At 38.9% G+C, this 23,606-nt stretch overlaps 4 protein-coding genes and 1 pseudogene across 8 annotated transcripts in view; 2 read left to right on the top strand and 3 right to left on the bottom strand.

Moving 5' to 3' along the window:
• The first annotated feature begins 1 nt into the window (after position 1).
• LOC145489800 (uncharacterized) lies at positions 2 to 10,344 on the top strand. The gene is made up of 5 exons (XM_081468853.1): positions 2 to 755; positions 2,922 to 3,225; positions 3,656 to 3,793; positions 7,440 to 7,795; positions 8,452 to 10,344. The coding sequence occupies exons 1-5, from the start codon at positions 436 to 438 to the stop codon at positions 8,900 to 8,902; spliced, it is 1,569 nt and encodes a 522-aa protein (XP_081324979.1). The 5' UTR covers positions 2 to 435; the 3' UTR covers positions 8,903 to 10,344.
• Positions 3,862 to 7,035, bottom strand: LOC145489807 (androgen-induced gene 1 protein-like). Its single transcript, XM_081468863.1, has one exon. The coding sequence runs from the start codon at positions 6,509 to 6,511 to the stop codon at positions 5,831 to 5,833; it is 681 nt and encodes a 226-aa protein (XP_081324989.1). The 5' UTR covers positions 6,512 to 7,035; the 3' UTR covers positions 3,862 to 5,830.
• Positions 10,345 to 10,473: 129 nt separating the features above from the next.
• Positions 10,474 to 12,798, bottom strand: LOC145489808 (ADP-ribosylation factor 3 pseudogene; annotated as a pseudogene).
• A 142-nt stretch (positions 12,799 to 12,940) lies between these two features.
• On the top strand, positions 12,941 to 21,328 carry LOC145489803 (uncharacterized protein SYNPCC7002_A1628-like). 3 transcript variants are annotated; one of them, XM_081468856.1, is made up of 6 exons: positions 12,941 to 13,075; positions 13,797 to 14,102; positions 15,068 to 15,261; positions 16,728 to 16,995; positions 18,359 to 18,501; positions 18,897 to 21,328. In XM_081468856.1, the coding sequence occupies exons 1-6, from the start codon at positions 12,943 to 12,945 to the stop codon at positions 18,918 to 18,920; spliced, it is 1,068 nt and encodes a 355-aa protein (XP_081324982.1). In that variant the 5' UTR covers positions 12,941 to 12,942; the 3' UTR covers positions 18,921 to 21,328. The 3 variants fall into 3 exon arrangements, with proteins under 3 accessions (XP_081324982.1, XP_081324981.1, XP_081324983.1); XM_081468855.1 differs by having other exon boundaries at positions 18,359 to 21,328; XM_081468857.1 differs by having other exon boundaries at positions 13,018 to 13,075; positions 13,801 to 14,102; positions 18,359 to 21,328.
• The window catches only part of LOC145489794 (inactive rhomboid protein 1-like), a 27,183-nt gene continuing 20,467 nt past the window's right edge, over positions 16,891 to 23,606 (bottom strand). For 2 of the 3 annotated variants that reach the window (XM_081468844.1, XM_081468845.1), the window contains one exon: positions 22,154 to 23,180. In XM_081468844.1, the coding sequence (XP_081324970.1) occupies positions 22,752 to 23,180 (429 nt within the window). In that variant the 3' untranslated portion in view covers positions 22,154 to 22,751. Of the gene's footprint in view, positions 16,979 to 17,965; positions 18,113 to 22,153; positions 23,181 to 23,606 lie in introns of those variants that run through there. The other variant, XM_081468847.1, reaches the window with a different exon arrangement.

The following is a 23,606-nucleotide window of genomic DNA, read 5'->3' as shown; positions in this document are numbered from 1 at the left end:
GGTGAGCAAAAAATGGGGAGAAGTGGGGAGGGGGGTAAAAAAGTGAAGCAAGTTAGCTATGTATCACATCAAGTCACAACACTGGCGCAAACTGTTTAAAACAAACACCAAACCTTTGGAATTACAGTAAACTTACATTTTCAACTATTCTTCTAGTTGCTCACGTGAAATGTCTCCAGTCTGGTCTCCAGTCAGAGTCAGCTTTGATAGGTCAGCGGCGCCAGTCGAGGGAGTCGGATACGCATATGAAATACAAACACGTGCAATAATTTTCGCAAACGTATAAAGACGCCCTCTATATATTAGCTCTATTTCAGTTTTAAAAATCCACGCTCCTTGCGGCGCGTAAACGCACAAAAACATTATCCATCTACACAGCGCGGAGGATCTAACGTGGTGGACTGGAATCTAGTACAAATAATCTAAACATTCAAGATGGCGGATACCGGTGACTTTTTGACTGCAGACGATAAGGCCACAAACATGCAGTATGTGAATGACATAGAATATCTCAGTGAATGGCCTCCGGTAGAGGAAAGAGGAGAATCTGAAAAACTGACTCGGAGAAAAAGACAGAAAGTGGATCGTGTAGAGGAAAGAACTCTATGTGGTGGGTTAGAGAGTGAAGGCGTGTTGTGGGCTCGGCCTGCCCTGGCAAGATGGTGGAGAAAGAGACAAAAAGACAGAAATCATCTAGATTCCGTAAATATGCCAAAATCAGATAATCCAAATACATTGCTCAAATATGTTGCTAGGTAGGTATTACCACTGTCATTTTGCATTTTACCTCAGAGTGGGAGTGGAGGTGAGTTGGGGGAAGCGGCGCGGGGGGGGGGGGGGGGGGCGGTATTGGTAGGGGAGCCTGGTGCTAAATCATAAATTTGAGTGATCGATTTTGGACCTTGTACAGTCAAACCTGTGTTAGGCGGACATTCTCAGGACCCTTGCTAGTGTCTGCTTAATACAGGTTTTCCACTGAAAACAGGTTCCCCAGAACTCTTCCTAAAGGGCTCATATAATATTCCCTAGTATTAAAAGGCCTTGAAAGTAGTAATTATGTTAGTTTAAAATTCTTATAATAATACCTTTTTCCTTCCCAGAATGGCTAAGACCTTATGCCGTAATGTGTTTCACAGTAATCAAAATAAACTTTTAACTTTTTTAAACTATGGAAATTGATTTTTAACTTTTTAAAACAATGGTGATTAATTTCTAAAATTTCTGTTAACCGTTAGCTGTAAAGAGGCCAAATTATGAACTGTTAGCCGTAAAAGCCACCACCCCATTAAGCTTCATTGAGACCATCTGTGAAGGATCACACAATCATGAAACAAGAATTTAAGCTCTGTAAAAGCAAAATGAAATGCTAAAATGTCGCATTTCTGCGACAGCTCTATCTAGGGAAACGTGGGAAAAACATGCATCCTTTTAGCAGTGTCCTTTTAATACAGGTTTCTAACAATAGAAATAACAATAAAAGTCAAGTTTAAGTTTTCGTTGAATACTGGTATTTGTTATAATAAATGTGAGGGGGGGCAATGGGACTTCTGCTGCTGTTCGCTTAGAGGGTGTCTGCTTAATTTGGGGTCCGCTTAATACAGGTTTGACTGTATTGCACACACATCACCATTTTGTCAAGCACTTGACATACAATTGTGAGAGTGAGATCAGTTATACAGTGAAAACCAGTGTGGATCTGGGGGGGGGGGGGGAATCTCATATAAAAAGGACAGGGGTACTCGTCAGAAATTTTGAAAGAACTCCTAAGAGGTACCAAGGTCCTGCTTTATGGGCGTGGCTTGAAATTTTTTCCACCCCTAAGAGGTACCAAATTCTGAGACAAAATCAAAACTCAGGTCATATCTCCTGTCATATTTTTTTCGGCTCATTACGCTAAAAGGTGCCGCAAAAACTCCCGCTGTGGACCTTTTGAGGCTGAACACCCTAAGAGGTACCAAAAACACTTTTTAATCCCTGAAAGGTACAATGAACTCCCGCCTCCTTTTTATATGGGATTACCCCCCGGCCCCACCGTATGGATCCGTGCCTGAAGCCCCCCTAACCATTAGAACACCACACTTCCAGTGCTATTTAGACTAGCTATAATCTGTTATGCATTGTTGTATCCTGTCATTAAAATACTGGAATAATGTATTACTGGTATTTCCATGAACCTCAAAGTTAAAAACTTACTTTTTTAAATTAGCGTATAGCATGCCATAGTTTTATAATATGGTTTTTAAATTGTATTATTTTTAGACACTTTTTTCTTATATTTTATGAAAGCACTTTAGAATGTTTTATAGAAATTTTAGTGTTATATAAATCTATTATTATTGTTATTATAGGTTTTCCAAGGTGATTTTAATAAAGTTCTTGCTGTTAGAGCAGTTTTCAATTGAGTGTCGTAAAACCAAAACCAAAACCAATTACTTACCAATTAGACTTCTCAGCTAATCTCAAACTGTAGTAAAACCAAAACCAAAACCAAAGTAATTGTCTAATTACTTTTGACACTCAACTGAAAACCGCTCTATGAAAATTTATTTTAAAAGATATTAATTATAATAATTATAATTATTATTATTGCCATTGTCATTGTCATTGTCATTGTTATTGTTATTGTTATTGTTATTGTTATTGTTATTGTTATTGTTATTGTTATTGTTATTGTTATTGTTATTGTTATTGTTATTATTATTATTATTATTATTATTACTTTGCACCATTGGGCCAAGCAGACCAAATCATGTGGCCTTACTTTCCCAGATCTGTAAAGAAAATGTTAGATCAACAAAATAACACCAAACATATTTTCAGGATTGATATTGGCCACAAAACTGTAATGCTACAGAGATTGTTGATGTTGATTAATTTTAAGATATTTCTTCAATCCACTTCAAAAATTATTTTTTCAAAAGCCTTCCAGAAGGAAAAGCATACTTGAAGCAGCAGATTTATGTCTTAAAAGAAAAGGTGGCTTCACATCGTGGAAATGCTGTCCTCCGTGCTGCATTAGCTTCTTATCAGGACCTGTTACAAGATACCTCATCTGCTTTAAACAATCTAAACATTGCTGCCAAGCTGGATCCGCAAGATAAGAATATAGCCTGGCTACATTTAAAAGTACAGCGAGGCAAAGAGCTTGAGGAAAAAAGAAATTCCCTTCTTGACCATCTTGTGCAGTCTCCATCTTTTGAGCACAAGATGGCACAACCAGTTGAGGTAAGGTTTTTTGCCATGACTTTCATAATAATAAATATGCGTTTCTCAACAAGTATTTTTTGTCCATTGGCTGGCCCACCAAAATAAACAACAGTATTGCACTACTTCACCACATGTATAGCTGTAAGTGTTCCCAGTTGAGAAATGAAATTCCTACCTTTTTTATTTACCTGAAACTTGATAAAGGTACCTCTTTCGGGTGGAGTCTACTTGTATAGACCAATATACGCAGGACCCCTCAGGATATAACCATTGAACAAGGGTGGAATGATTGGAAATGGAGGAATATTAAAATAAGTGAGCAGCTTTTTACAGATCAAGTGAAGGCTGTAGTAGTACTGTTCGACAGCAAGGGTGTCAGAGGCATTACCCTTTAAGCCAGCCAACCTTCCATGACTGCCGCTGTTTATGTTAGTGACTTACCTTTCAGGTAGAGCGGCGCCACTGTAGTACCCTTTGTGCAAGAGAGTTTCTGTTTGATTATTGCATGACTGGTACCCCTGTTATCATCACAGGGATTGTCAAGACCTTGACTTCTGTTCCTTGGAACTTTCAACACATCAAAGAGGTGAAAAACCATTCACTGTCCATGTATTTGTTTGTATTGGGAGAATTTGTTTCTACAACACAATAAAGTGGAGTGCACTTTCGTGATTTGAAATTAAGCAGCATAGACTCCCCTTTAGAAGTAAACCACTATGTGTTAGCTGAAATAAAAATCCAACAGGCCTTGTTAAAACAGACTGTGACTAACTTCAACAATGAGGAAATGACAACTATTTCAATAATAATCATATCTATGACAAAATTCTGGATCATGATTGGTTCTCCACATGCCTATTTGTCATGTAATGAGTTCACAATCGTGTGGGTGTCCAGTTACACTGGTTTCGACTTTTTGTAATAATTGGATACAGTAGCCATTTTGCACTTCAATTACGTGACCTTCATTGGCTTCCTTCTTTGTTCCCTACAGTTTTTACAGCTTATGGGAAACACCACTGACTTTTTCACTCAAAAGAAGTTCTTAAAGGAGCTCAGTCATGGTATTTTGAGTCACAGTGAAACCTGTATTAAGCGGACCCCCAATTAAGCAGACACCCTCTATTAAGCGGACCCCCAATTAAGCGGACACCCTCTATTAAGTGGACACTTAGCCTAGTCCTGAAATTAACGTGTTATATTTCCCTTTATAATGAGCCTCTGTTCAGCGTACACCTCTATTAAGAGGACGCAGACTCTAGAATAAATCGTATGTGGCTAATTTCTATTGTTAAAAACCTCTATTAAGTGTACACCGGACTGAATTGACAATGTGGCATTGGATGACGTCCTTGAAATAGTTGATTAACTGTACCTGTATTATCGTTGCTGTATAGAAAGGGCATTATTACAAACAAATTAAAGTTGGTGATGAAAGCTTATGAATTTGAACTCTGGATAGCTTTGTTAACAACCTGGAACTTTACTACAGTACATGGGAACCGTTGAATGTTAATTGTTAACAAACATTGCACAATTGTTATAAACCTTTATTAAGCGGACATCCTCTTTCAAGCAGACAATTGGGAAGGTCTCAAGGGTGTACCCTTTACAGAGGTTTCACTGTATTTTGGCCACATACAAAATTACCTTTAAATGGTAGGAAACCTGAAAATAACAGTTTAATAAGATAGAAAAACACCAAAGACATAATGATAACCCATAAAGGAACAAGGATGGCTAAGGATGGAGAAGATTAACACTGATTACAAAAGACAAATTTGAAAAATTGAGGCTAAACTTTTCAATATGCGCAAACTGTGACTGAGCTTCTTTAAAAGACTTTTTCAATCTTGAAATTTGTTATTGATACGGTTAATTAGTAATTGGACCTCATGTTGTACAATTCAGGGAGAAAGTTTGCTTGTAATTTAAAATCAGCCTTGCACTGTGCACTTGTCCGATTTTAGCCTGCAATGCAGGCGTATTTTGGCAAGCAATTGCACACATTTTGACCAAGCAAGTGCCATCTTGGATTTGAACTTAGAAGAGGCTAGTCAGATTTTGAAATTTCTAGAATTGTGCTCCACTCAGTCCAATTGCTATTACTAATAATATTGACTTTATTTAAGCGTCAGCGTTTCGGTTGGCAATAAAATAATGGTATCCTGTTTTCTTGATGTAATGCTCCTGACATTTTCTTTTCAAATTACTTTTGTAATTTACTTGAGTCTGGATCAGTTAATTAGAGTTTATATTCATCATTTGTGAGAGGTATATCTTATATTTATACCTTAAGCTTGATTTAACTTGAATATAAATTCCTCGAGGGTCTTATTTTCAAATCTACTTGGGAGACCCAGCATTTATTTGGGGGGTGGCATTTAATCGGGAAAATAGGGTACATGTATTATGTAGTTGGCTACACTAATACAGCAAACAATAACATATCTTCCCAAAAAATTCTGAAACACTTTTTTAACGTAGACAACTGTCAGACAATTTTTTTGTACTCTGTCACGCATGTCCCTATCTTGTCACGGAACTCCTATTAAGAAACTACCTGTCACGAACGTTTAAATGCTGTCACGAAAGCGCAAGTCACATGAAAGTCAGTTAATTGCTAAGCTGTTTTCTTTTCCATGGAAGAATCTTGTCCCCATTTGCGTACAGCTACCCACTCTCCAACGAAGTAAATGAACAATGAAACTGCAAAAGCTGAAGCGAAGAAGGCAGCAATGAAGAGTGAGTCCAACTTCTTCAGGAATGGATACACCCAAATATCGGCAGCAAACGCCACCCACAAAACCCAAGCTGTGTAAGCAACTGCGAATCCTAACACGGACAATACTCCTTTCTTTCTTGACGGGTATTTGTGTCGAATAAGACACAATTCTAAAATCGTGACCAAAGGGAACGTGTGCATATAGTGATTGAGCCATGAGGGAATTTGTTGGGCTTCCTCGGGCGTTTGGCAAGAGTACGGATCGGCTGCATAGAGACCCCAGAATAACACACTGACAGTCGTACCAATCGGAAAGACAAAACAGGCGAACGTGTAGTCGCACAAAGACGCGAAGATCTCGCTCTTTCGCTTCCTGACGACTTCGTGAAGCTCGGTGACGGTGGCCATGTTGAAATACACAAGTTGTAACACCATGTTTATGAATGTCAGGAACTTGAATCTTCCTCCATATGTCTTGTGAGCTTCCAGGTTAATCTCCGAGAGATGATAAGTTACTCCAATCAGATGTACAAGGAAGCATAGATAGTGAAAAATGAATGCATGCCACACACCTGCCATGTCTTCTGCTGTCAAGAGTTCGACACGCGCTCGTCGTTATGTAATTCGTTTCCGGGTGTAGCCTGCAGAACAGGCGGATTAGCGGGGCGAGACGCGATACACGGAACACGTGGTTCCGGGTCGCAGATTTTCTCCTGATTTTTGTCTATCCCATAATTTAAATTAAAACATGTGGAAAAAGTTAGGAGAACTGTTGTTTGAAAATTAATCCAATTTCTTAGCTCAATAATACAACATACTGTGTTAGCCCATTCTTAGCTATCGAGCACAAAAAAATAAAACAGTGTGAAGACAAAATTAATTTGCTCACTTGTCTCTAGGCATTTCTTGAAATCGTTATTTCTTGCAGTCTTCATGCCTGACTTTATTTTGTTTGGATAAAAATTGAGTATCAGTCAAGTTTTGGATGGAAAGGGTTATTATGAAACAGTTTAAGAAATAACTTGCCATGATGAATTATAGAACACAAAGGGTTTTTCCAGAAAATCTCCAAATCTCCAAATGGAAACTTTTGGTTAAGCCCCCCCCCCCCCCCCCCCCCTCCATACCCCTTTGGAAATTCCAGTTTAGCTTCATACTTTTCTTTAAAAATTTTGGCATTTGAGACCCCTCACCCCTTCAGAATTTCCAATGGCCTACCAAGAGGTGGAGGGTGGGGTGGGGTGTAGCCGTTACAGATGTTCCTTGGAGTCGTCATGCAGCTTTTTTCTGTGTGGGAAGGGACCTTTATGAGACGTGAAAGATTGCACAATGAGCTTAAAGAGCATCTGCATGGGAGACTAGGGGGAGGGGGCATGGATATTTTCTGGAACTGGACAATGACCATGTAGTTGTGCTGAGACAGTTGTCAAGTCATTTACTATTCTTCTTTTTGCGAGAAAAAATTTTCAGAATATTTATATCACAAGTTTTCTTTTTATCTTCACAGGTAGTTGGTAACAAGACTGCACCCCTCAAAAGGATGGTGAAAGAATCCACAGAATGGGCAAAGCTTGAATCGGCTTGTAGCATGAAAATATGTGACTTTATTGACTCCCTGCAATCATTACAGGAACCTCTTTACCTGTTTGACTGGAGTATACCAACACATGCTCCAGAACTGGCCAAGGAACTGGTAATTCCCAAGTATTTTGCTGGAGATTTCTTACAAAGGACTTTTCCAGGGTCTCTCTACCAGGATAGTTGGCCAAGTCTGTTTATTGCACCTTCAGGTTTACACAGCGATCTTCATGTGGATGCATTTGGTTCAAACTTCTGGATGGCACTCTTTCAAGGCAGGAAAAGGTCAGTAATGCATGGTATATATATATCATCAAGTGTAACTGACAGGTCATAATGACAGACAGCTTTAAACATAGCTGCCAACACAGACACTTCCTTGGCTCATCAAATAGTCTTTCCTCAATTGAGCATCTGCAAGGGGCTATTCAGCAAATTTCTTCAGACAGACACCTCTCACATAATTTATGTCTTTTGAGCAATATCAAGCTCTTAGACAATTAAAGAAAAATGTTTGATTAATGATCAAGGATTAGATATTTTCTTTTGAGCTAGTTTCCCTATTTTAGTCATTGTCCTCGGTAAAATTATCTGCATAAAGGGTTTATCATTATTCACACATTACCACAGAGAAACTGGTCTTCTTAAGTTCCAAAGCTGACTTGTCCATTAAACTTCTTGCGTCAGGAACTTTGGAATTTAAGAAACTTCTAAAAGTGCAGAGCTCTTGCTTTTAAGCTTCACAGTCCTTAGGCAAGAAGTCTGTTTCTGAATTCTTACTTTCAAGTTTTTTAGCATGAAAAAATAAGCAGCTCATCTTAATTAAATATGCACATCAACAGCACATTCTCTCTCTTCAGTATTTAATAACTTATAAAATAAATGTATGGTTAATAGAATTATTAGAGACTCTAACATTAACTGTTACATTTCTGTCACAGGTGGACCTTCTTTAGTAAAGAAGAGGTACCCTTACTTTATCCACACTATGAGGATTCACTAGACCTCGTATTTGATGTTGACCTGAGTTCTCCAGACTTTGATAAACATCCTCTTTTAAGTAGGGCAACTCCTCGGCAGTGCATTTTAGAACCTGGAGAACTTCTCTTTGTTCCTTATGGTTGTCCACACAGAGTAGAAAACTTAGAAGATTCTTTGGCAGTTTCAGCAAATTTTGTTGACATATCAAACTTTGAAGTTGTAGTTGAGGAACTGAAGGGAAATGCTTTGTTAGATCCTCAAGCTGAAGATCTTGTGATACAAATGACAAAGGACAATTTTCCAGTAAAAATGTTTAGTCAGCAAAAAGATTTGCCATGGGATGAGTTCAAGATGTGGCCTAGAGTTGAATACAAAGAGTATGATATTGATATCAGTGATTCGCATAGTTGAGGGCTCTTTACAACACATTACATTTAGAGTACTTTTCTTTGTGAAATAAAAAAAAATCATATACATACATGATGGTCTCACTTTGTTACTATGGAAACCTGCTGGGTCCAAACCTCCAGACAATAGATCCAAAACTATTCTATCATTTAGAGCAGTGGGTAAAAACATGCTTTATTTGTCACCAAATGTCAACAACATTCAGTGACTGATCAGCAAAATTTCAAGTAAACCCTTAGTCAGCAAAGTCAAGAACTTAGTGTTATGGACCAGAAATCCAAGGTATGCTGACAGATCCTAGTTGAATGCATGCCAACCAAACATCACAAATTTGATGACAAGCATCACTTTCAAAAGCATAGCTAGGGGGGTCCTTGGGTGCCCGTTAGCCCTCCTTTTGTAAGCCTTTTTTAAGCAAACAACCTACAGCAGGTAGCAAAAACACCATGACAATCTGGTAAGTACCCTCACTTTGACACAGTGTGAGCTCCCTTTGAAAAATCCTGGCTACGCCCCTGACTTTCATGCAATGTGGTGCCACTTAGACACAATAAATTTATTGTGACGACTTTGTAGCATTATGGTGTACCTTTGCTCATAACAAAATGCTCCTAGAACACCAAGATAAAGATATGAATTCTTGAATGGAGAGCAAATTGAAATACATTTCTAGTAATATTTTTCCAAGACATAACCATAGAATTGAAAAAGTCTGCCAGACGTTTTCAATTTGGATGTGTTAGTTATACACCCTTGTATAGCCTTGTATAGCCTTGTATAGCTTAGGTGCACCAACATAATAATTTTGTTAAACTCCAGATCAAGTGGTCCAGGTTCTTGAAGCCCTCGTTAGGATCTGTTATAATGTGATGCGTGACGCTGTATAACTTAGCAGCATGTGAGTTCTCTTGAGACCTGCTCCTGCGAGTTCAACCTACTTAAATATTCGTAGTCAGTTGCAATGTAGATTTCACTGAGTAAACGTCTCTTAGTTTTATCCTGGTCGTCCTTCATTTTATGACTCATCCCTATTGTGTTAATGTGCGACTGTAGGGTTGGCCTTTCACAAGAGACCATGATCTGCTCTTTGTCAAGGGGCACCTTAGTCAATGGCCCTATTTGCGAATACTTCTGCTATTTACCCACGGCATTGGAGGACAACCTTTGGACAGTAATAACGATCCATTCCTGCTACTGCTGCCCCTTTCTCATTTCTACTTATCTTTTTGCAACATTCTCTTTGAAGTTTTCCCAAGATGGCTTTCTTTTTGAAATTCTTACACTGATCTGCTTTATACTGTGCAATTTACTGTCACTGCATTGTGGGATATCTAATGTGGAAATGCCTAGTGGGTTGTGGCCTCTCTGGGCCTATGGCCACCATGGGCCTCCTGCATTTTTTTCTTTTTTCATAATAAAAAAATAAATAAAATAAAACAAAATAAAAAGAAAGAAAGAAAGTAACAATAGAAAAATAAATTAAAACAAAAAAAGTTGTTTTATAAAAAAGAAAAAAAATAAGATAAAAAAAATAAAACAAAGTAAAAAATATCGGTAATAAAAGACGAAAAAAAAAGACAATAAAATAAAAAATTAAACAAAAACATTAGGAAAAATATCAAAAAACACTATGGCCATAATGGGCCACATTAGACATCCACAGAGCTAACCGGCCCAGAGATTCAGCCCCAAAATACGTGTTTTCATTGTTCATTTGAGGCATTACATCAAGCAAGGGAACTCTGCAAAACAAAGCAACTGAAACTGGAAGAAAAATTCGCAAACAGTAGTAAATACACTTGTTTGTGGTCACACCTGAATAAGAAAAGCGGGGAAACATATCAGTTTATCTGTTGAAGACTGTTTCACTCAACTCATATTTTAAAGCGTTGAAAGCTTAAGCATGTTCTCGGAGCCACTGCAATCAACAATATCAAATTGTTCATGTGGTTTGTTGACTTAAATGCAATATTGATAATTTATGCAGTATGAATAGTTGGATCAGTCAGGACTGTTAGGAAACTTGGGACAATGGGGACAACTAGGACAGCTGAGACACTTTGGGAAACCAGGACATAAAGGAAAATTGCTTTTGCAGGACTGCTGGATAGAAAAACTGTGGAATGGTTTGTCACTTGACACCCGATTCACTTGAGTAGTACTGGGCATCACCTGTAAAAATGATATCTGAATTACCGGGCAGCAGCTGTTATCGTACGCACTGTAGTAAAACTATGGAGTTGACTATAGATGACTATGAATACGACTATGCACTAAGAAACTTATAGCAAGAATGGCGTGGACATACAGCCAATAGATAGGGTGGTGTTAACACAACTGGAAAACCTTTGTATTATATAAACAAAAAACTTCATACCAAAGCAAATTTACTGGAGAAAAGCTGAGAAAAGACGTGGAATGAGACGGCCCTAAGCCAAAAAGAACCCAACCCTTTGGAAATGGGGGTCCCAAGGACCCTTAACTATCAAAACTAGTGCGAACTCGGGCAATACCAGGCTGCTCCTGGCACATCCTTTTTTTTATTGCCAATGCAGTGAAAAAAAAAAATGATAAAAATAAATAAATAAATTGTTAGAAACACCAGTCAAGTCTACAAGTCCAAATAGATTGATATGATTATAGAATTAGAGGTAAACTATAGTTTCTTTTACTACAGATATATACACCCAGTTTATCTAGCTTGTTGCATAATTGCTGGTTTTTATAGTTTCGTGCTGCTTGTGCATGGCATTTTCATTAGGCTGTGTAAACAGGAAGCAGTTATCTTCTTTCTCTTTCATGAAATAAAGCCAAAAAATGTAATGATATGTCCTAACTCAACTTCAAGTAAAACAATAATAACTGCACAACCAGTCTCTGCATGATCATCATATGATCAAATTTTTAAAATGTTGAATCTAACCTGAGTCTTTACAAATGTGTGGGGTCAGAAAATATCCATACCCACCCATGGGAAGGGCTAGGGCTCCCAAAAGCCACATTTTTAAAGGATATTATGAACCAAAATATTTTCTGACCAAAGAAGACAATGCTTAAATTTAAAGACAACTTTACAAAGAGGCTGTTACCTTATATGAAGTGCCGTTTTTTCTGAATCGTTAAAAAATGTGTTCCATTGTTTCAGAGACAAGTACATATTAGTTTATTATTACCTGATCAGTGTTAATTTCTTCGTTCAACTATTTTCATTTATAGTAATAAGCTTAATTACTTCCATCCTCAACAGCTTGTTGTTTGGTACCTTTCCTGTCCACATAAATAAGAACCACATATATATATATTTCCATCTGTTACTTTGTCTGCAGAATCTTGTTATGCTCAGTTCAAACCCAGGATTTCCTGGCTCTAATCTGAGATGCCATCCAGTCCAAACCTTCGTATAAACCTTCACCTTTTACAGCGCAAGAGGACTGCACAAACCACGGCCTTTCTCGCATGTTTACTAAACCAAGCTTTTCGCGAATCTCTGAAGTGCTCATGGCATCTGGCATGTCCTGTTTGTTGGCAAACACAAGAAGCACTACATTGGCTAGCTGTTCTTCGCCCATTAGCTTGTGCAATTCTGTTTTCGTTTCTTCGATTCGTTCCGTGTCGGCGCTATCTACAACAAATATTAGGCCCTGCGTACCCTGAAAGTAAACTCTCCAAAGACTTCTTATCTTGTCTTGTCCACCGATGTCCCAGACTGTGAAGGATATGTTCTTGTAGGTAACGGTTTCCACGTTAAATCCAAGAGTGGGAACTGTCGACACTACTTCTTCAAGTTTCAATCGATACAAAATAGTCGTCTTTCCTGCATTATCCAGACCGACCATTAGAATTCTGACATCTTCCTTGCCGAGAAGACGATTGAGAACATAAGAAAATAAGTTTCCCATGCTTTGCAAAGTCGGAAACTTGCAGTATAGTTTGATGCAAAAGTGAGGACCCAACAACAAAAGAAGTAACACAAGAACTGACACATCACTTCCACATCACTACATTTTAAAAGAATTCCGCTGTACAACTGCGTGCTCATAAACATGACTTCTAGCAGGATGAGTGCAAAATCAACCTGTCTTTTTACGCGTTTATTTGAATCTAAAAGAATTATCAGCCCATTATTTGGCACCTCTAATGCATGCAACCGTTTTGAACGTAGAAGTTTTCAGTCAGGTATGGTGTATCTTTGTCACGATCAGCTGAATGGCAGGGGGGAATCGCGCGAAGGGTTACATAAGCTTGTGCTTTTAGCTAAACTTTATTAAGCCTGTCATCAACAATATTGAGAATGCCAATGTCTTCATAGCGGGAAATTTCAAATAAGCAACGTAACGCAATGAATTTTTGTTGTCGTGATGTTATTGTTTAAAAAATGCTAAAATATTTACAATCAGAGTGATGCCCCCCTGCACTGCACATAGGAATCCACGATGAGATGTCAGTGAACTGTTCGCTTGCCAAACTCTTTCCTCCTGATTCATTTAACCCTCCTCTCCCCACCACCATTCTCCTTTTGCCATTAATTTCTTTGCCTGATCCCCGCAGCTCTTTTCTTCCAGGACATCAACAACCCCCCCCCCCCCTGCCCCGGGACATCCTGTGTAAATCAATCTCGTTAAACTCGATAAACAGTAAACTCAACAGAGCTTTATTCTGAGAACAAAGCACTGTTACATGGCCATGTTGTAAAATAAACAACACAACTAGAGCATATGGTCGGACTTAACGCTGATTGGCTGATCTAGACAGTATTGGCAAATTGTCACACCCCATTTCTCCCAATATACTACTCTGATGCATAACTTAAATGTTATCTGACAACTTACCAGTTTTGTCTTAGTAATAATTCCAGATTTTTGTAAGAATACTGAGTGAACGTTTTTTTTTTTTTAAGCCAGCTGGCAATGTCTTGGCAAGTTACCAGTTGTACATCATGAAGGCTTCACTTGTCAGTGGCCTGAAAAGCACAGATTCAAAATGGCAAAGTTTATTAAAGTCATGGACTGGATTGTTAGAGACAACCTGTTGGAATCCATACAAATCTTTCAGCCTACTGAGGCACCCTATGAAGCAGTGACACAAATTCATGATTGTAACTACACAGATGGTTTTATTCATGGAAATGCTCCTTTGCATGAAATGAGAAAAACTGGATTTCATTGGTCTGAAGGACTTGTAAAGAGATGTTTCCTTGAAGTAGGTATGATTTTGTGTGGGTACTTGTTTTAAGATTAGTTTTGAGAAATAAAGATTAAATGGGGTTAGTTCAATTTTGAGAAGTCTCAGCTCTTCTTTTTACAGACCTAATCACTAGAGAATGAAAAGGTTATCCCCCCTTGCTCAGAATCTCATCCCTGAGACCATGCATTTTTGGTCAGCGGTGACCATACCAATGACAGTCTAGGCAAAATCAAAAACCGGAACCAGAAAATCCTTATTCGTGTTTGATTGCACTCATGTATTCAATTCAATTCAATTCAGTTCAATTCAAGTTCAATAAAGGTTTCTGAACATGTGTAGAGTCTGAAAGAGTAACTGCTGTCACTTTCCGATTTCTCCAGAGGTCTTTATTTCTTGGTGCGATCCAAAAACTCTGGGAACGAGATAATTAATGTCGTACTGATTGCCAATGATATTTTCTTTTTAAGTTAGTTGTCCATAACACAATATCCCTAGCTGATGGTTTTCAGGCTTACTTTCAATTGTTACATGGGTAGCTCCACAAGTGGGCAAAATCAATCCAATCCTATGTTGAGATTGGCTAAGTAGGAAATTTGAGCTACTTGGCTTGTGCAGGATTACATCCTGTTTCTCACTAAAGAAGTGATGTCCACCATGCCAAATAATTAACCCTCTTCCAAGTTTATTTGAGCAAGATAGCCAGATACTGGCCACCCTCCTCTTTCATGTGATTATGGACTTTGACAACACTTCAGTCCATAAACATGTGAAGAAGGAACTTGGCCAACATCTAGCCATCTTGATCTCAAGCTTGGTCAATATCCAATAGTTAATGGTCTTGTTGGCTGTTTTTATATTATAGAGAGAGATAAGTATTTAAACACTCTAGCTTGTGAATCAAGAATTTGCCATTCTTTTTGTTGGTGGTCTAACTTTACAGCATAACACCTGGTAATAGTGGTCTTTTTTATCAAAATATTTAAGGTGGCACTATGCTTGCAGCCAAGCTAGCAATGGAGTATGGACTGGCCTGCAGCACTGGAGGTGGGACACATCATGCCTTCCCAAGTCATGGCTCAGGATTCTGCATGTTGAATGATCTGGCTGTCACTGCCAGGGACATGATCGATAGCAACTTAGTTAGCAAAGTACTTATTGTGGACCTGGATGTTCATCAGGTATAGCTGTAGTCAAAGTTTGTTTGTTGCCTGGTGGGGGCAGGGGTACAAAGTATTATGTGGGAAGGCTCCACTCAAGGTCTATCCCCTTACCCTTTTGTATACCGTTTTGACATAAAAGGTACAGTAACCCCTTTGATATACCTTTGATTGAAAAAGGTAGCCCTTTCACATACTTTCATAACCAGCTCGTATTATGAATAAATCACCAAGAAAGGAAATCTTGTTGTCATTTTCATGAAGCGCTTAATTAAATGATGCAGCCACTGGCACAAGGTGCTTCTGTTCGAAAGTTATGAATTAAAGGCCCTTTTAAATAACTAAATGAGAGATTTTCCTGCCCTTTCATATACCTCAACTTGTGAAATCCTGACCCTTTTAAATACCTAAAGCCTCAAAAAGGTACCCCTTTTGGGCGGAGCCTCCCTTTATAGGCCAATATGGGGGGGGGGGGGGGGGGGAGGAGGGTGGCACTGCCACCATCACATTATTTCTCATGCTTTTTCACAAATGTGCAGCTGGGGTGGAGTTGAAAAGTTGGCAGAAGGTTTTACACAATGCATAATATCAATTGCATTTTCAGACTGCATACTCAGGATAATTTCTCTCTTCTTTTCTTTTTATAATTAGAAAGAAATGACGAAATATGAAATGAAGTATTAAATGAAACAAAGACAAAGCCAAGCTCTACTTAATAAAATTAGGAAATGCTTCGGTGGTGGTATAGACTGCGAGCAGTCTCTCTTTATCCTAGGGTAAGACGTGAATGCTGTGGAATTCCGATTTTTCTAACCTCCAGGGAGGAAGAAAATTGGTTTGAAAAATCAGGGGTAAAACTACAGTGTTAGACTGTGTTAGACTGGGAGAAGAGAAACGACTTTTGGCTCGAGTTATCGTGAGGTTCGTAAAATCAAGGGTTCTTTAAATCGCCGGGATTTCACTGTTTAATTTAGGAACATGTATTTTAGCTAATCAGAACACGATTGATTACTTAACAGGGGCACCCAACGACCGTTTTCTCTTGAGTGCTTTTAAACACTGTTTTAGGCTATCTGGAGTACTTTTAAAGTTCTGTAGGTTAATTTTAGTTTGCGCTAAAAAAAATTGTCTGCTCGGTTATTCTAGGGGAACTTGAGTATTCTCAAATTTATTAGGGCTTTTTTGTCCATTTCCCGAAAACCTTAGGTCTTGTCGCCTTTCCAAAAATGATAGCTGACCTTTTTTCGGTACCCAAAACGACATTTTCAACAATCCGAAAACAACAGACATTAAATTTCTCATATCACGAAAGTTCGAGATGACAATTCTCTTAAGAAAATCAGATGGGATTAAAGGCCTTCTGAACAGATAATTTACCAAAACGATCCATTGGGTGCCCCTGACTTAAGCATCAGAGACATCCAAAAACCAGATAGGCGTCGAGCTGAGGAACATTCAGTGGCCTGATCCAAGTCTTTCTTCTGCAGGGAGATGGGACCGCCTTCATCTTCAAAGATAATGATTCTGTTTTCACGTTCTCCATGCACTGTGAGAAAAACTTTCCGCTCCGGAAGCAACAAAGCGATTTAGATGTTGGTTTGGACTGTGGTTTGAATGACGAGCAGTATCTGAATACAGTACAGGATTATCTGCCTTGGCTTCTTGATTCATTCAGACCTGATCTCATCTTGTATGACGCTGGAGTGGATCCACATCGAGATGATGCGCTTGGCAAACTCTGTTTAACAGATCAAGGTAAAGGATCAATGTATTGAACGATTGTAAGTGGTTTGAAGCTCGTGCAGATCGTTTTTACCTACTTAAGGTCCCATCCACAGTACACCAGAGGAATTCGAAAACGCAGCTTTTTTTCCACGGCTAGTCCTACCGTCCACGCTAATCCGTCACGAAAACGGAGCTCTTCGAAAACGCTTGTCAAACCGGACGAATTTAAAAACGCCGGTTTTCCGTTTAGTGTGGATGGAAAGAATTTGAAAACGGAGCTTTTCGAAAATGATTGCGTCACGATTATCCTGTGACAACACTCACCGAGTTTTCCTCAAACACAAATCCAAAATGACCGGTGATTGTTGCGTTTTCAAATTTCTCCGGCGTAGTGTGGACGGAAAACATTGGATGCGTTTTCAGAGTGAAACTTCCGATTTCAAATTCCTTTGGCGTCGTGTGAGTTAGTGTGGACGGGATTGAAATTTTGGTCAGTTAGGAACAAATTATAACTAATTGGGTCACGTTGCGATCAGTGTTGCAGAATTAGTATCGCTTTCTTCCAAAGACCTGGCCAAATGCATGCAACATTTTAGTCTGTACACAGTGGGTATTTTTCTGCCCGTTGCTTTTTGCCTCGTTCATGTCCCCTGCGGTCAATATTTCGAGTGCGATCTCGACAAGACAAAATAGAGGGTCTATGGACAGACTACCAACCCGGCTACTAACATTTTAATGCAATATATTGCAACATTGTTTCGTGCAGCACATTTCGGCCTCCTGGTTGTACCATCGAACATCTTGCAACATATTGCAACAGGATGACCAGAAGAGTGCAACATGTGCGCAACCTGACAATGTTACAATGTTTTGCCTAGAAATGTTTTGCGTTTGGCAAGACTTTTATGCACGTTTGGTGTGTTTTCTATCTGCAACATTATGTGCAGTGGTGGAGCAAAACGAAGTGTCTCTTTGATTTCTAAACTTTTTAATATCATACCTATAATATCATATGTCACGGATCCTTGACCGTCATGGGTTTTAGCAACGTCCCCTTTTTGATATTTTCACATGTATCCTCACTCAGAGCAAAACCATTTATAACAGCTGCGACGTGCGTTAGATAGCTCCTGATAACATACGACACCTGTGAATTGATTGATCAGATTCAGCAAATTTGAAATGAATCCAGCAACACAGTCACTGTCGAAAGCCGGAAAATCGTTATTTTTTTGTTTTGCCTTTGTGGTGAGGAAAGAGAAATTCTTGTCATGTTACTACGGGTCGTATTCTCGCTTCCAGCCGAAATGGTGTTTGGGAACAATAATTTAAGTCTTTCTTTGAATGTCACAACTTACAGTACAATTGACAGATACATGATGTTCTGTGACAGGGTTATTTGATCGTGATCTGGCCGTGATACAAATGGCTCTCAGCAGAGGGATTCCATGTACGACTGTGATTGGTGGAGGGTATGATGACGACATCAGTGTCCTTGGCAGACGTCACTCAATCATTCACAGGGCAGCAATAAAGGTGAATGATGAAAAAAAAAAAACCCCAGCAAGATTGTATTCATTGGGTTTAGGGAGAATACAGGTCGTGTGAGATAAGGGAAAGCGCTGTGAGGTCGTTTTGGTGTTGTGTAAAAATGATTCTTTTACATGAGAGAGGGCTTTATATTTTTTCTCACAATGTAGGTAAATTGTTAGCAAGCACACTGCGGGATTGAACAACTTCCTGAATTTTGGGATATTGTCTTGATTACCATCAAATTTCTAGAACTGACGCTAAGATCATTTCATGAAATAGTGTAGAAAAAGAAAGAAGAAGGAAAACCCTCGGGATGCAGGAAATGACACTTGGGATTATTTCAACAAGATGTCGACTGTTTGAATCGACTGATACTAAGTATTTTTCCAACTTCAAAGGTTTGGAATGACAGAAGACCCTGAACGGAATTCACAAAAGGAGGTGGAAAATTGGCAAAGCGTTCCCTTCAGGACCAGGGTCAGGAGAGAATTGTGGTAGCCTATCAACAATGGAGATTGAGTCATGTGATGAGAGAAATCCAACAATGAGTGATTTTAAACCTTTCTAGTAACATTTCCCTTCTTTGAAGGGCAATACTGTCTCCTTCGAAGAGCCGGATCTGCGAATTCCTTTTGTCGTGGCTGATGTCGCAGAGTTTGCTAAAAATGCCGTGTTGTCTTGTTGAACTTGACGATTCGGTGAACAAACCATTTAATGACAGAAAACGGTGACAGAAATGTGCCAAACAACTTGAGACATGTTCACATTTTGATGTGAATGGAACGATGGACTCGGATATGGTTTGGAAACTAACGAGATGAGTTTTGTGGAGGGATGATCAAGATCATATTGAAATGTTATGTAACAATATTAAGAAATAAGAATCAAATTAAACGTGAATGATGGATTTGTGTTTGCTCTTTGTTTTTCGTGTATATTCTGCTTGCCATACACCATAGTTTATTGCTATTAGTTTTTTCATATCACACCTAGTACGCGTAAAATTCGTATTTTTTATTTGTCAAACGGTATGGCACTTTTGTTGCTCATTACAAATGTCGACTTTTTTTTACAATTTTTAATGTACCAAACAAAATTTCAGGACACACTAGGCGTCCATGCATCGATATTAGGGAGCTTTAGCAATGATGGTGGCGACGCCGAGGACGATGCCTTGTAAAAACATAGGCACGTAAGGCATGCAAGACTTATTTGTTTTTTTTGAGAAGTGTCGGAGATAGGAGCATTCATGGAGCTGTTTACAGTAATGATTTGGTTAATTTGACAAGTTTTTTTGGTTGCGATGTACAGCAAGAAAGAAACTGGAAATTTATGATGTACATGCGATGTTACATCGGTCATGGTAAGATAGCTAAATAGTAAGCCATAAAATGTTTGACTGAACAAACTACAGCAATCTGACACGTCTCCAGATTACTGTAGATACCATCTTCTTTTCTAACACCCAATTTGGTTCGTTCTTTGTTACAACCCACACCGTGATTGGTGCGACGCGCGCACATGCATAACTCCCTCACTCACCGATCACGTAGCCCTTCCAACCCCCAAGAGGAATTTTTGCTCAAAGATACTCAAGTTAAATAAGAGACCTTTTCGCATTTTATACGAGTCGTAAGTTTACCCTCTTTACACAACACAACACTACTTCACCGAAAATAGAAAGACAAAAAAAACCTCTCTGACACGTTGAAAGTCTGATTTAATTAAATTGCACTTTAACTTGGTGCCACGCAGTCTTCAAAGAACATTTGAGCAGTTTTCATACTTTTTACCTGAAAAAATATCGGACTGAATGAATGTCATCAAATAAAACTATTAAACGGCTACTGCAGAGGCGTAAAAACCGTCCAGAAATGAAAGCTTCTTTTTTGTTTAATATCCCGAAAACAATAGCCGATAACTTGTCAGCTCTAATTGAATTTACTTCCATATAAAAAACAAAAGTGTTAAGTTACCATTTGTAACTTTAGAAAATATCTTGTGGGAAAGAGTGGTGACGATTCGTCAGCTCTAATTGAATTTACTCCCTTGCGAAAAACAAGAGTGTCAAATTACCCTTTGTGACTAAAAAATAAAAATATCTCGTTATATTTGCATGCATCAAGAACAAAACAATCGTTACCTGCACTTACTATTGTACACGTTGTAACTGTTTTAAATCTAAATAATCTCGTCTCCTCTAAAACATGTCTTAAGAACTAGAAGCGACGATTCGTGACCTCTAATTGAATTTGCTCCTTGTGAAAAACAAAGTATCAAGTTACCTTTGTAACTAAAAATGAAAATATCTAGTTGCATTTGCATACTAATAACTCACGTCCTGTTTCAAACCTCAAGGCTCATCTCGTTCATTTAACTAAAATCCTCAGCCTAACCCACAGAAAATGTCGAAGTAAACCCAATATATGAATACTTCCTCCTCTTTTATAGAAGTATAAATATGGCCGTTCTGAACTGTATCGGGATCAAATCTTCTCACATACCATTAACCTTTACAACAAGAAATTTGATTGGCTGTTTATAGCAGATCCAATCTGATTGGTGTGACATAAATACATCTCTCACTCACTCACTCACTCACTCATCCATTGACCCATCCATAACATACCCCGAAGCGCCGACTAAGAGGTATTTTTTTTACAAAAAAAAACTCAAAAATGGATTTATATTTTACCCTTGAATGTCACAACCGTGAAGATCTGTTAAGTACGTACGCCTATCGCTCTAAAAACTTGCTCAGGCTGAATATGAAATGACAGCGTTTAATTCCAAAGGAAGGTACGAAAAGTTAGCCATTGCGGTTCATGTTTTCCAAACTACGTAGAATTTGGTCATTTCACGTTGTTGTTTGCAGATGACGGGTAAGAAATATACCAAGATTCAAAACGCACGTGCAGAACCATTGCTCTGGTCATTAAACCTTTTTTTTGATTCCGTTCTCGTTGGCGTCGCCGTCGTGGTATGCTAAAGCTCTTTATTGTCTCGGTTTATAGATGACGTAAAGACAAGCGCAAACTATCAGTTGTAACCCAAGCACAATGAAATTTTTCTATTCCTTCAGCGCTATGTTCGCATGTATGAACGGGATCCTGTTCAAACAACCTGCACAGTGAACTATTTTTAGCGCACCTTGAATTCCTTTCAAATCGGGAGAGAGTCCTGGGGACGAAGCTAAGGAGCAATTGGGCCGAAACCAATGGTACATACAACAGCTGCGCAAAGAATTCGTTTTTACAACGTAACATATAAGCTTACTTGCTCTCTTGGTACGGTTTTGTTTAGGGTGGAAATCACACCATACCCTGGACTGTGCAGAACTCTGAAAATCCTATTTCTATATCCAGTTAACACTTTCAATTATGGCTTACGTTTCATTCTTTGTTGTTGGACGAGTCTCTTTTCTTAAGGGTGAAATTACACTTTACTAGAAATATAAACAGGCAGCTGAACAGGTCCGTACTTTACGCTTCGTTCTTCGTCAAAACGCCTAACACAAACCGGCGTTCGTGTATCACGTGGGCCGCTCAACTTGTCAATCAAATTTGACGCAAAACCTTACAATGGTTTCCTATTCGTTGACCTTTCAAGGAATGAGGCGGACGGATTCTGACAAAACTAAATACAAAAAGAAAACGATTGCAAAGTCTGTTTTAATACATATCTTGAATTTTCTCTAAGATCGTCCCGAACACGAAACAAAAAGCAAAATGAACAAGCGCGGTCTCGCGTGTTCGCTTAGTTCACTCCAGTTTACTACAATAAAAGCAATTGTGGACAGACTAAAGATTGCAATGAGAAGTGAATGAATGCTAGCTCGTCGTAATCACTGTACATCTTCCAAGAGTCGAGCACAGTTGTGTCTACCTAAATTCTACATACATTCGTGACCTTAAAAACCTAGTTTTATTATCATTTTTTGTGACAGGGTTTGCGAGGCAAACAGCAAGTTATTCGTAACTACAAAGCCGTATTCGGTCAAGCTTAAACTGTCAACATCAAGCATACATTTTCGGATGCATGCATGCGCCGGCATGGAGTTCCTCTGCATGTGCTGTTACCATGGAAACAACAGACAGATCGAAGAAGTGCGGTCTCCAAGCAACGTCGTGTTTTTGAATGCGCAAAAAAATTTATAGAAATATTCTTTACCAATGGGTAAAGGAATTGCTATGGCACGCAAACAGCAAGATCCAGAATACACTCTGACATCTTAACTCTTTTAATTTACTCTTCTACTGCGTCCTTGGCTGTGGATTTTGTCCGCCAAGCTTGCAGAAATCAGGAGTGAAGGGGATACAGTTCAGGTACTCACAGCCATTGCACCCAGCATCTTGACTGATGTAAAACACCAAAAATCCTACAACATACAGCGTTATAACCAGCACAAAGCACACGATAATCTGAATCTGCTTCCTCCGCCGGTCGAACTCGCCAAATGACACGTAAGGAAGGAAGATGAAGGCGAGCAAAAACCCGAACAGGAAGCCTATCATGTGAGCAAAGTTGTCCACGTAAGGCAGCAGGCCTATTAACAAGAGCAGCAGAATTATTCCGCAGAGTTTGAACAGAGCTGTAAACGGCCTGGCTATGATCTGCCAACTCTGAAATAGCTCAACAAACAAGCAGGCGATCACACCAAACACGGACCCTGATGGACCAACCTGACGAATGTAAGTCACAAATTAAAAATAATTAACAAAGAAGAAAAATCTAAAGCCACAGCAGTCCGAAACAGTCACTGAGGCAGCAAATACTGCAACAAACAAAAAATTCCTTTCATAACAACCCAACCACTATCCCCTCTCCCCTCTCTCCGACTAATCCGCAATAATTTACTGAACGAAAAAACTCTTAACCAAGTTATTCTTTTTTTCGTAATTTTACCGGCGGTATAAGAGATCAAGCCGGCAAAAAGGAAGCCCTTAACCTTCCTACAAAATACAGTATCAACGAGATAAAATACGAAACAATCTGTGCATCGGAAGCTTATACTAGTCGAAAGACGAAAACATAAATGTAAGTCCATGAAAGGGAAGGAGGAAAGAAAAGGGCTCTTGTTTAGCGTCTACGTCTTTTGTAAGAAACAC

Source organism: Orbicella franksi, chromosome 6, assembly GCF_964199315.1.
Source record: "Orbicella franksi chromosome 6, jaOrbFran1.1, whole genome shotgun sequence".
Lineage (NCBI taxonomy): Eukaryota > Metazoa > Cnidaria > Anthozoa > Scleractinia > Merulinidae > Orbicella > Orbicella franksi.
The sequence above is the reverse complement of the archived record's forward strand: the minus strand, read 5'-3'. Positions and strand labels throughout refer to the sequence as shown.

Bases quoted from the DNA above. Each gene is read 5' to 3' on its own strand.
- LOC145489807 (XM_081468863.1), bottom strand. From the start codon at position 6,511: ATGGCAGGTGTGTGGCATGCATTCATTTTTCACTATCTATGCTTCCTT.
- LOC145489803 (XM_081468855.1), top strand. From the start codon at position 12,943: ATGACTTCTAGCAGGATGAGTGCAAAATCAACCTGTCTTTTTACGCGT. The intron at 13,076-13,796 runs GTATGGTGTATC...TTTTTTTTTAAG, and splicing joins ACGTAGAAGTTTTCAGTCAG to CCAGCTGGCAATGTCTTGGC. The intron at 14,103-15,067 runs GTATGATTTTGT...AAAATATTTAAG, and splicing joins GAGATGTTTCCTTGAAGTAG to GTGGCACTATGCTTGCAGCC.
- LOC145489800 (XM_081468853.1), top strand. From the start codon at position 436: ATGGCGGATACCGGTGACTTTTTGACTGCAGACGATAAGGCCACAAAC. The intron at 756-2,921 runs GTAGGTATTACC...TTTTTTCAAAAG, and splicing joins TTGCTCAAATATGTTGCTAG to CCTTCCAGAAGGAAAAGCAT. The intron at 3,794-7,439 runs GTGAAAAACCAT...TTATCTTCACAG, and splicing joins ACTTTCAACACATCAAAGAG to GTAGTTGGTAACAAGACTGC.